Raw genomic sequence first — 12,152 nt, forward strand, 5'->3', positions numbered from 1 at the left:
TCACCAGCGATGGAACACTCAGGATTAACGGAGCGCTGCCTCGCACGTGACGAAGCATCTCACGGGGGACGGAATCCCCAGTGAGGGAGTGAGTGATGAAACATCCCAAGAGTGATGGAGCTTCTCTGGAGCACAGCCGCGCCACTCCCGCAGCCGCGGGCATCCCCCGCTCCCCTCGGCCGCTCTCCCCGGGGTGCGGCGAGGACCGACCGCATCCTCTGCCCTACCCGCATCCTCCTCCCTTCCCGACCCTCTGCATCCTCCTCCCGACCCGCACCCTCCTCCCTGCCCGTCCCGTCCCGTCCCTTCGGGAGGAGCCGCTGACGCCATCGCGGCGCGCCGGGCGCGGCCATGGCGGCGGAGGCGGCGGTGGTGCGGGTGGCGGTGCGGGTGCGGCCGCTGCTGCCCCGGGAGGCGCTGCGAGGACACCGGCCGTGCCTGCGGAGCGATGCCGCCACCGGCGAGGTGGAGCTGGGCCGCCGGCGGTTCCGCTTCGCCGCCGTGCTGCCCGAGGCGGCGGGGCAGGCGGCCGTGTACCGGGCCTGCGTCCAGCCGCTGCTGCGCGCCTTCTTCCGCGGCTTCAACGCCACCGTGTTCGCCTACGGACAGACGGGCTCCGGCAAGACCTACACCATCGGGGAGGCCAGCGTCGGTGAGTCTCGCTGGGACTGTCGGCTCCGTGCCCGCCAGCATCCCTGTCCCGCCAGCATCCTTAGTCCGCCAGCATCCCTGCTTCTTCAGCATCCCTGTCCTGCAAGCGTCCTTGCTTCACCAGCATCCCTGTCGCGCCAGCATCCCTGTCCTGCCAACATCCTTGCTGTGCCAGCATCCCTGTTCTGCCAGCATCCCTGCTCTGCCAGCATCCTTGCTTTACCCGAACCCAACTGTATCATCATCATCTCCATCACTTCCAGTTTCACTCCCAAACAGCCCTTCCACCCTGCCAGCCCCTCTAGCTCAAGCCAGCCTCTCCTCACCATCCCACCGCCAGCAGCCTTTCCTTTCCCCTTACCTATGTTGCTGTAGCCACCCCCCAAAGATGTGTCTCCACACCCTTGAGATCACAGTGTTTAGGTTTCTCCTCTTTCACTGCAGAACAAGTGACAGGACCTGGTCCTCCACCAGCTCTGGAGGTGATGGTGATAGTCCTAGGTCCTGAAATAAACCTGAAGAAGAGGGAGGTTTGCAAGTGTTAGTCCTGTTCATTTCTTTATATGAAGGAAATGAGGAAAGAGACAACTTTTTCGTTCTGGTTTAATGGCATTGTGATTTCTTACAGAGGATGTGCTGTAAACATTTCAGTCATCTTTAGTTAATTGCATCATTTGTAAACACTAAATTGTTTCATAGTTTTAATATACATCTGTTTTCAGTCTCCCAACTCAGGCTGTCATTGCACCAAATTTGAGAATTGCCATTTTACTTGGCTGTTAGAGACAAAAGGAAAAATAAGAGTGCTGTGGCCAGATACAAGCAAGCTACAAGCACACAAAAAAAAAAAAAAGGAAAAAAAAAAGAAAGAAAAGCTGCTCTCAGTTGGGAAAAGTTGTGGAGTCATGCTGGCTTCAAAGGACAGCACAGTGCAGCTGCAGGCGTGGTGTTTGGTACTCACTGAAATGCTGAGGTGCGTTTTCCTTCTTGAGGAAGGACTGGAACCAAGCAGCTTTGCTGGAATCCAGCACAGCAGTGGGATAGGATTTGCCCAGGGGTCCTGTGGGATGTTTAACCCAGGCTGTGAGGGCTGAGCTGTGGGAGAGGTGTGAGGCTGCTCCTTTCCAGCTGATGTATGTTGCAGGCAGGCTCCTGACCTCAGCTCTGTCCCCAGCCAGCGTGGGCTCCCTGGATGCTCCATGGTGTGTGCCTCTCTTTGGCAGCTTCCATCAATGAGGATGAGCAGGGCATCATCCCACGAGCCATGGCTGAGACCTTCAGGCTCATCGATGAGAACGACCTGATCGACTACACGGTCCGAGTGTCCTACCTGGAGGTGTACAAGGAGGAGTTTCGGGACCTGCTGCAGGTGGATACAGCCAGCAAAGACATCCAGATCCGGGAGGATGACAAGGGGAACATTGGTATGTGTGCCTGTGCACAGACTCCTTTTCTCCCCATGTTGTGGGCCAGAGCTGGGTTATCTGTCCGTGAAGGCAGAGCCAGGTCTTCCCCCTCCATCCCTTTGTCCCCTGCAGCAGTTTGCTGTGCTTAATCTTGAAAGCTTGTCTGGGCAAAGCCTGGCAGGGGCAGGGTGGCAGCACCAGGGTGTGCAGAGGAGCCGCATCCTCAGGCAGCCCATCCATCCCAGCTGTGGGATTCACATTCTCTGAACCTGAGAGAAGCAGAGAAAAGAATGATCAAAAACTATTCTTATCTTATTAGCTGCTCCTATGTTGTGCCAAAGTAGAATGCAGTGTGGAGATTGTTTACCCACAGTGATGGTGTTTTGTTTCCTTGGGCTGTCAGGGCCAGGCGTGCAGACTGTGCACTGTGCAGACTGTCGGTCTGGAGACAGTCACAAGATTTTGTTCAGTTGTGACTGAGTGCTTGTGCAGTTTCAGTTAAGATGTAGTGTAATATAGTGTAATGTAATATAGAATAATATAGTATAATAAAGTAATTAATTAGCCTTCTGATATCAGTGGAGTCAGATGCATCATTCCTCCCTTTGACGGGGATCATCTGCTTTTACAATACCACAGCTGCGTTTGCTTTGCAGTGCTCTGCGGGGTGAAGGAGTCGGAAGTGGAAGGGCTGGACGAGGTGCTGAGCCTGCTGGAGATGGGGAACACGGCCAAGCACACGGGAGCCACGCACATCAACAGGCAGTCGAGCCGCTCGCACACCATCTTCACGGTGACCATGGAGCAGCGGCGCGGCGCCGGCCGCCTGCCCCTGCACCGCCAGCCACCCGCCCTGCCTGCCGCTGGACAGGTCCTGGTCTCCAAGTTCCACTTCGTGGACCTGGCGGGCTCAGAGCGGATTGTGAAGACGGGAAACACAGGGGAGAGGCTGAAGGAGAGCATCCAGATCAACTGTGGCCTCCTGGCCTTGGGCAACGTCATCAGTGCCTTGGGAGATCCTCGGAGAAAGACCACCCACATCCCATACAGGGACTCCAAAATCACCAGGTACCACTGGGAGCAGGACCCCCCATGTCTCACAGGCTCAGCTTACTGGTCTGCCCTCTCTGCAGGTTCTCACGTAGGGAATCTCAAGGAGCAATGAGGCCAGGATAGGAACACAGGCCTAGGTCGTTGCAGTGCTACAGACAGTGAGGCTTGTGTGAGTTACACTGCTAAAACTGAGATGAGGTGTTGCTGTGGGTTATCCTGCCCTGCCTGTCAGGGAATAAAAAATACTCCCAGTAGACTTGTTTAATGGTCCACAGTTAGTTCTTAGCTTGAGCAGGTGACCTTTGCAATCTCCAGCAGGACATACCTAGCAGTGATCACAGAGTCAGGGACCTCCCAACCTCAGGAGTTATTTGGATGAAGACTTGCCATGGTGCAAACTCTTCATCCTCTGCTTAATGATTCCATTCGCATCACTGATGCCAACGAACTACAGAGCAAGGACCAGAGCAAGATCATTTTCCTTGGGCTTAACCTCTGAAAAGGGTTGAAAACCTTCTGTTTTCTCTGTCATTATGTATTTCTGCCATTTTAATCCCTGTGCTCTTCCTTAGGATCCTGAAAGACTCCCTGGGGGGGAACGCCCAGACCGTGATGATAGCCTGCGTCAGCCCCTCATCCTCCGACTTCGATGAGAGCCTCAACACGCTGAACTACGCCAGCCGCGCTCAGAACATCCAGAACAGGGCGGTGGTGAACTGCCGCAGGGAGACGGAGCACATCGAGGAGCTGCACCTGCAGATCAAGAGCCTGCAGAAGGCGCTGGAGCAGCGGCAGCGCTCGGAGACGCGCACCATCCGCCGCTCGGGCAGCGCCAAGCGCGGCGTGCCCGACGCCACGGCCCAGCTGCAGGCTGAGTGCGCCCATTACCGCACGTGCACCGACGCCGCGCACCGCCTGCTCTCCGAGCTGCAGGAGGACAGCAGCCTCAGCCTGGAGCAGCTCCTGCGCGTCAAGGAGTGGCTGTGCGCCGTGGAGAGCCAGAGGAGCGAGCTCACCTCGGCCGGGCTGGACAGCGGCATTGAGAGCACCTCCATGGAGGAGCAGGGGCAGGAGACACAGGGATCAAAAGTAGCAAAAGGACAGGTAGTAGTGGGGTGTTACAGCTCTCTGAGGTGGGATTCATCTCATGGCCCCAGCACAGCATGATGGAAGGGTCAGGAGAGGGAGGGGAGGAGAGGTAACCTGTCCAAGAGGCTCTAGGGAGGCAGAAGGACATGGTCTTCACAGCAGGCAGGGAAAAAGTAGAACTAGGACTCTCAGCTGCAGCTGAGAGATTTATTGCATAGGAAGAATCTGCAGAGCTGTTGTGTCCTTGCAGAGATAGGAAGAGAAGGACAAATACTGATACTGCCTCTCTTTTGTTCTGGGGAGCAGGTGAGCGCTGAGAAGAAGTGCGAATCCATCAAAGATGAGCAGGTGGCCAAGCTGCAGAGGCAAGTGGAACGCCTGGAGGAGGAGAACCGTGATTTCCTGGCTGCCCTGGAGGATGCTATGGAACAGTATAAGCTGCAGGTATTTCTGGGCTCTGCTCTCTTTGTAGGGACCTGCCCCACTCCTCTCCTTCCTGCACAGGGGGGCTCAGCCCAGCTTTCAGGTTCCTCTGCAGTGGATCTCAGATCAACATGAATGTAACCACATTTTTCTGATTGTTTCCTAGAGTGACAAACTGCAGGAGCAGCAGGATAAGATCTCAGAGCTGCACGTGCGCTTGGAGATGGCAATGCCAAACCTGTGTGTGCCAGGACTGCTGGAAAATCTTCACCTGGTCACTGCCAGCCAGAGACCTCACACAGCCCCACTGGATGCTGCCCCATGCCATGGCTTTGGTGGGGTTCCCTCAGGGCTGCTTCCTGAGCAGAGTGGAAGAGCTCTTTGCAAGAAGGTGAGGGCATAAGGCTGTGCCACTGAAGAGCTGCTGCCTCTTCCCTTGGCTGCTCTCCACTGTAGGAGAGCTTTTGCCCTGCTGTTCAGTGTGATCCTTTCCAGAGGCGTAGTCCAGAGGACTGTGCTCAGTTTTCAAATCCAGAGCTTTACAACTCTGGCAAAAACAGCCCAGCTTCAAAACTGAGGCTTTTGCTTTCATGTTGTGGGTGAGTCCCAGAATTGTTCAGTGTTTGAGCAGCAGAAGCACAGGCAGCTGAGTCTGGCAACACACTGGTTCTCCTGAAAATACACTCAATCCATTTTGTTGCTTTTATGTCTAGCAGTGATGCTCAGGTGGGAGCCACTTCTTCTAACGCTGGCTCTCACACAGCTTGTTTCCTCTCTTTCCAATTCTGTGCCCAGAAGCTCAGCAGCAGCTCCTGCTTGCAGAAAGAGGAACTGGCAGGCTGGCACCTGAACCACACACAGCACCCAGCTGGTGATCCTGAGGTCAGAGAGGTGGTGCTGAGGAGGGAGCTCAGCCAGGACTCAGAGAAGCCATCAGAGCTGTCCTCAGGAAAGGAGATGGAGGAATGGGAACAGAAACAGTCCCTGTCCCAGTGCCGGTGAGTTGGGGCTGTCCCAGCCAGCTGTCCCTGTGCCGTGTCCCTGTCCCTGGCTGTGACCTGGCTGTCCCGCCTCTGCAGCTCAGCTCTCATGTCTGATGCAGGGCAAATGCTGCCTGTGGGGTCAGTGATGCTGCTGGTACACCTTACTGCTCCCTGGGGAGCTCATTACCATCATTCCTGACCACAGCTATTGTTTCCATCTCCTTCTGAAGGCTGTGGATCATGAGGGTCCTTACTGGGAACAGCTTTAGGAGTGCCCAGACCAAACTGATTAATTTGCTTCTTCTTCTAGAAGTGGGATCCAAAATTTGAGCAAGAAAGAGATTTTCAAGTTGGGCGAGGAGCCAAGTGGAGGCAATGCCCACTCAATTCAGGAGGAGCAGCTGGAGCTGTCAAAAGGCAAGTAGCAACCATAGGTTGTTGGACAATCTTCCATGGACTGGTGGTGGTTCACTGGGAGATCTTGGTGTCCCATCTGGATGTGCCCCGAGGACAAAAATGGAACAAAAATGGAACCCAGCTGCTTTTGTTAGGGAGAAACTTGAACTCTTAGGGTCTGGCAAGGGTGTATATTATGGTAGAAGCTTCAGGTGACTCTGGGCAATGCTGTGCCAGACTCTGGCTACAGATCCAAGATCAGATTGTCCTTCTGTCACCCATCTGCTAGGACAGGACTTTCCTGACGTGGGTATCTGTGTTGCAGAGGTCTATGGGAAGCGGGAGTCACTGCTGGGCTGCCGGGAGCGCCTGCCAGGGAAGGGCTCTGAGTGGAGGCTGGTGCAGGCACAGCAGAAGATCCGAGAGCTGGCGATCAACATCCGCATGAAGGAGGAGCTGATCACGGAGCTCATTAAGACAGGTGCAGAGCTGCTGGCAGGAATATGCACCCATTTCCCTTGAAACCTTCTCCTAGTTGTGGTGCTTTGTCTCTCCTTCCATCCTCATCTTCTCTGCCTGTGTTGCTTGTGCTCAGTCTCTTCTCCTAAAAGCAGCAGGGCCTTGTTTCTCCATCCCTCCAGCTGACAGAAACCCTTCCCACTGGTTTGTTCCTTCCCTGCAGTGCCTGAGGGAAAGGGAACATTCAGTCTCTGTAGCCAAAAATACTTGGGGAGAGGGCGGAAGGGTCGGGATCCTGGCTGTGAGAGAGCGGGCTGTGTTGCAGGCAAGGATGCCCAGGCTCTGAACAAGCAGTACAGCCAGAAGATCAGTGAGCTGGAGCAGGAAGCAGAGCAGGTGCGGGCAGAGCTGAGCGACAGCCAGAAGCAGCTCCAGGAGCTGGAGGCCAAAGAGCCCTGGGACCCCGGGGAGAAGCGCAAGCTGCAGGAGTACCGCACACGCCTGGCGGCCGTGCGGAGCAAGGCACAGGTGAGGGGAAGGGCTGAGCAGCACAGAGCTGGGGGCATCTCTGCAAAGAGAGGAGGTGCCAAGGGTGGGTTTCACCCCCTGGCAGGTTCTGTGCAAGAAGAAGCAGGCGACGGAGAGGCTGGTGTCGCTGTCGGCGCAGAGCGAGAAGCGCGTGCAGGAGCTGGAGAGGAACATCCAGCTGATGCGGCGGCAGCAGGGGCAGCTGCAGCGGCGGCTGCGCGAGGAGAGCGAGCAGAAACGGCGCCTGGAGACGGAGGTGAACAAGGGACAGCACCGAGTCAAGGTAGGAGAGGGCACATCAGCTGTGCTGCTGTGGGGTTTGTGAGGATGACACTGGCTGGGCTCTGATGTGGTCTGTGGTTGTCTTGGAGAGCATGGAGACAGCTCTATCCAAAGAGCTAGAGGAGAACATAACCTGTCCCTCAGCCCCTGGGCAAACACATCCCACTCCCTCCATGCTGCTCTTTCACATGCAGGAACTGGAGCTGAAGCACGAGCAGCACCAGAAAATCCTGCGCATCAAAACAGAGGAAATCGCAGCTTTCCAGAGGAAGCGGCGGAGTGGCAGCAACGGTTCTGTGATCAGCCTGGAGCAGCAGCAGGTACAGACAGCAAACCTGCCTCTGCTGCCCTGCTCAGGGGGGATGCTTGGCAGACTGCAGGCTGATGGGAGACATCTGAAAACAGACCTGAGCCCATCTCATGCTTGAGAAGGAGAGTCCATAATGTCGTTTCCATCTAGTAGCAGAGGACTTCAGATCTTTTCTTACCCCAGAAACAGGATCTCATCTAAATCCTAGTGCTGGTAAAGAAGTTTTGAAGTTTTGTCTGTTAGCAGAAGGGTGGTTATAGATGTGCCCTCCAAGAACTCCCTGACAGCTGGAATTTAGTTTAGCTCTGACTTTTGGAGGAGCTGGAAGGGTAAAACCAGCAAAGTGTGGTTTTGGAGGTTACCAGAGATGCAATAAGGACGCTTGTTCAGATCTCAACCCTGCTGCTCTTTAGTCCAGCAGTCCTGGGCACTGCTGCTGCTGTCTGCACACACACACACACACTCACCTTTTGCTTCTCCCTCCATCAGAAAATTGAGGAACAGAAGAAGTGGCTGGACATGGAGATGGATAAAGTTCTCGAGCAGCGCCAGGCCCTGGATGAGCTGGAAGATGAGCTGAGGAAACGGGAAGCTATTGTGGCCAAAAAGGAAGCCCTGCTGCAGGAGAAGAATGGCCTGGAGAGCAAAAGGCTGCGCTCCAGCCAGGTAAGACAAGAGTGGGACACCTCAACCCTTTGCTTGATTTCCAGCAGAGGTGGAGGCTGGAAGATCTGGGTGCCATCCTGGGTCTGACTGCAGGATGAGGGGGTGTTGGAAAGTAGGTAGGAAATCTTGTTTCTCTGAAAGAGTCTGAGCTTGTTGGTTTGGTAGCCCTTGGTTGCCTGGGGGTCATTTGACCTAGAGAGGGAGTAGAACAGGGCTGATCTGCCCTGGGAGCAGATCCCCTTGAGCATGCTGTGCTGCAGGCCCTGACAGATGACATAGTGCGCGTGTCCAGCCGTCTGGAGCACCTGGAGAAGGAGCTGAGCGAGAAGAGCGGGCAGCTGCGCCACGGCAGCGCCCAGGACCAGCAGCAGATCCGCCAGGAGATCAACAGCCTGCGCCAGGAGAAGGACCAGCTGCTCAAACAGAGGCTGGAGCTGGACAACAAGCTGCGCCAGGGCACACTGCTGTCCCCAGAGGTACCTCTGCTGGGCTGGGAGCAGGAGGCTGTAGGAGAGAAGTAAAGATTGAGCCTGAGATCGTTGGCAGATGCTCCCCCACATCCCAAACTGCATGTCCCAGCTTCTCACCAGCACGGACATGACAAGCAAGGCTAGGGCAGGGTGAGACAGAGCAAGCTCTTTGCTCCCTGGTAACTACAGCTCTGCCCTGGCAGGAAGAACGGATCTTGTTCCAGCTGGATGAGGCAATCGAGGCTCTGGATGCAGCCATTGAGTACAAGAATGAGTCCATCACATGCAGGCAGCGAGTCCTGCGGGCCTCAGCCAGCCTGCTGTCACAGTGTGAGATGAACCTCATGGCCAAGCTCAGCTACCTCTCCTCCTCTGAGACGCGAGCTCTGCTCTGCAAGTACTTTGACAAGGTGGGAGACAACTGCCCTCCGTGCTGGTGGCAGCTGTATTTCACTTACTTGGCTGTTAGTGATTGCATTATCAGCCAGCCAGAACACATCATAAACATCACACAGCTTGAATGCACTTTTTAACAGAAATTATGACCTGACCACACTCCTGTTTTGCTCAGTTTCAAGCTTTCTCTTTGCATCATATTCCTGAAAAGTAAAGCCACAAAGCCACAGCACCATGACCCCTAGCTGGGAGATGGGCCAAGTAGTCATAGGATGCATGGATCCTTGCAGTGGCTCTGCTGCATCAGTGCAGCCACACCTTGCTCTTCCCTCCACAAGGCAGCTCTGACATCCCAGCACTACTAACCTTTGTAGGCTGTACCAAAAAACTAACCTGACTGGGGCTGGGGCAGGAAATCCTCCCAGGCATGAAGTAGCTGAAGAGATCCTTGCTCTTGGGCCCTGGCCAGGTGGTGACACTGCGAGAGGACCAGCACAGGCAGCACATTGCTTTCTCTGAGCTGGAGATGCAGCTGGAGGAGCAGCAGCAGCTGGTGTACTGGCTGGAGGCGGCCGTGGAGCGGCAGCGGCTGGAGATGGACCGCCAGCTCACCCTGCAGCAGAAGGAGCACGAGCAGAACATGCAGCTACTGCTGCAGCAGAGCCGTGGTAACCCCCAGCTCTCCTCATGGGCAGCAGTGCCACTGCTTTTGTCTTTCTCAGGGCTCCCAGGCTGAAACAGCCTTGTTCTTGCTTGCAGAGCACATGGACGAGGGGCTGGCCAGCAGCAAGCTGCAGTATGAGGCGAGGATTCAGGTGCTGGAAAAGGAGCTGAGCCGGTACATGTGGGCAAACCAGGAGCTGAACCAGAGACTGAGTAACATGAACCTCCATGCTGGACAGACCAAAGGTGAGAGGAAAGCCGGGCTAGGGATTTGCTGTTCGGGCCAAGTTAAAAGGGAGGTTCAATTCCCACACCTGGTAGTGAGAGCTTGGAGTAGTTCAGAGCAGTGCATGTGTAGGTCCTTCAGCAGCTGTTATACAGGCACCAATTTTGATGATGAAAGTCCTGATAATCTCCTCACTGTATCCTCATTTTTTCCCAGCAGGGATGGAGAGAAGCATTCATGGGGCTGGGGACAGAGCTGCCCCTGAGCTTGGCACCTGTGAGGAATTCAGCCTCAGGGAGCAGCCCTTGCCTCCAGCTGCTGCTGAAGAGAGCCGGGACCTGGTGCATGCCCCTTTGCCCTCGACGTGGAGGCGATCCTCGCTGCCCAGCGACAGCCCCGGCGAGCCCCGGCAGAGGGACACAGAGCACTCGCTGCTGAGAGCAGGGCAGCCCCACGAGCTGCTGCCCCCGCGGAGCCTGGCTGCTGCTGCTGCTGCTCCCAAAGCCCGCCGGGAGCTGCGCAGAGCCAGCCTCAACGTGAGCCCAGTGCCTCACCACCCAGCCATGATAGACGTGAGGAAAAACCCGCTCTAGAGCCAGCCTCAATGTCAGCCCAGTGAGGAAAACTCCACTCTAGAACCAGGCTTAACATAAGCCCAGTGCCTCATCACCCAGCCATGATAGATATGAGGAAAAACCCACTCTAGAGACAGCCGCAACGTCAGCCCAGTGCCTTATGACCCAGCCACGATACACATGAGGAAAATCCCACTCTAGAGCCAGGCTTAACATCAGCCCAGTGCCTCAACACCCAGCCACGATACACGTGAGGAAAAACCCGCTTTAGAGCCAGGCTTAACATCAGCCCAGTGCCTTATGACCCAGCCATGATGTGAGGAAAACCCACTCTAGAACCAGGCTTAACATGAGCCCAGTGAGGAAAAACCCGCTCTAGAGCCACCTCAATGTCAGCCCAGTGCCTTATCACCCAGCCATGATAGATGTGAGGAAAAACGCACTCTAGAGCCAGGCTGAAGGCTCACCTGGCACAGGGAGCAGTGGGTATTGCTGAGCTGAGCTTGAGAGCTTTCCTGCCCCACAAGGCAGCCTGGCTGCAACCCTGTTACATTTCAGAGGCCTGAGGAAGAGAAAGATGTGATTTGTTGTCATGAGTGTGTAAGGTGTGGGAGCACCAGCCTGCATTCTCCATGTTGCTGCCAGTCAAGGCAGCACTCACTGACAGGAAGCTTTTCCTCTGCTCCCTCAGCAGCTTGAACACTGTGAAGCAGGAGACACTTTGCTTCCAGGCCTCTTAACACTACAAACTTGTTTACAATGTGGAATTCTCAGCTGAAGAGCTTGCTCAGCCTGGCAGCCTCAGAGCGAGATGCTCTGCAGCCCTGCAGAATTTGTACATAGATTTTTGTAGTAACTTTGTTTTTTTTTTACATTTTTACTATAACTTTTCTAATAAAGCAGAGTGAGTTTTATGAAATGGTGACTTGTCAGAAGGGCCACTTACTCCAGGTATGTAGGAAAGAAGTTGTATTTAAATCTCACTGCATGGGGAGTCAGCTGCTGTCACACTGTTGGCCTAATGTTTAAATAACTGTTTTAAGTAGTCCCAGCCATATCTAAAAGGCCTCCCACATTAAATTGCCACAGGAGGAACATCTCCAGCCAGCAATGTCCATCATAAAGGAACTCTGGTTCTGCTTTTCTCTTGCAGCCTCTAAGCTGCTTTAAGCAGGGTTTTCATATTCTTGAGAGAACTTCCAGTCTGGATTTAAGAGAGACTAAATATAATCCTGCAGCTTAACACTGACAGCTCAGGAAGGGGAACTAAGTTTAACTCTAGCAGAGTAAGAAATTAAAGCTCAGATATCTACTTTAAGAAGGGCAAGGGGCAGGGACAAAGGGCTGCTTGACCACTTGATCCTAAAAACCAAGCCACTGCTTCAGCTTGAAATGAGAACAGCTACCACAACCATGACTTAAGGAGTAACACAGCAAGTTAAAAGCCAGCATTTGGTATAAGAACCATCTTCTGATCTACATCCTTGACCTTGCCTGTAATGGTGTGACAGTGAGGGGAGGATATTATTGAGGGCTCTGTATGGGGCTGAGCTACACAAGATTAAGTTCAGACACT

At 54.6% G+C, this 12,152-nt stretch overlaps 1 protein-coding gene across 3 annotated transcripts; it reads left to right on the forward strand.

Moving 5' to 3' along the window:
- Positions 1 to 224: 224 nt before the first annotated feature.
- KIF7 (kinesin family member 7) lies at positions 225 to 11,483 on the forward strand. 3 transcript variants are annotated; one of them, XM_064722044.1, is made up of 18 exons: positions 225 to 652; positions 1,875 to 2,075; positions 2,714 to 3,125; positions 3,683 to 4,214; positions 4,506 to 4,643; positions 4,789 to 5,013; positions 5,418 to 5,620; positions 5,916 to 6,022; positions 6,327 to 6,482; positions 6,786 to 6,988; positions 7,074 to 7,271; positions 7,465 to 7,590; positions 8,070 to 8,246; positions 8,507 to 8,722; positions 8,920 to 9,126; positions 9,582 to 9,780; positions 9,872 to 10,021; positions 10,218 to 11,483. In XM_064722044.1, the coding sequence occupies exons 1-18, from the start codon at positions 352 to 354 to the stop codon at positions 10,592 to 10,594; spliced, it is 4,128 nt and encodes a 1,375-aa protein (XP_064578114.1). In that variant the 5' UTR covers positions 225 to 351; the 3' UTR covers positions 10,595 to 11,483. The 3 variants fall into 3 exon arrangements, with proteins under 3 accessions (XP_064578114.1, XP_064578115.1, XP_064578116.1); XM_064722045.1 differs by having other exon boundaries at positions 10,221 to 11,483; XM_064722046.1 differs by having other exon boundaries at positions 5,421 to 5,620.
- Positions 11,484 to 12,152: the final 669 nt, after the last annotated feature.

Source organism: Zonotrichia leucophrys, chromosome 10 (assembly GCF_028769735.1).
Source record: "Zonotrichia leucophrys gambelii isolate GWCS_2022_RI chromosome 10, RI_Zleu_2.0, whole genome shotgun sequence".
Classification (NCBI taxonomy): Eukaryota; Metazoa; Chordata; class Aves; order Passeriformes; family Passerellidae; genus Zonotrichia; species Zonotrichia leucophrys.

Bases quoted from the DNA above. Each gene is read 5' to 3' on its own strand.
- KIF7 (XM_064722044.1), top strand. From the start codon at position 352: ATGGCGGCGGAGGCGGCGGTGGTGCGGGTGGCGGTGCGGGTGCGGCCG. The intron at 7,272-7,464 runs GTAGGAGAGGGC...TTTCACATGCAG, and splicing joins AGGGACAGCACCGAGTCAAG to GAACTGGAGCTGAAGCACGA. The intron at 9,781-9,871 runs GTAACCCCCAGC...TCTTGCTTGCAG, and splicing joins ACTGCTGCAGCAGAGCCGTG to AGCACATGGACGAGGGGCTG.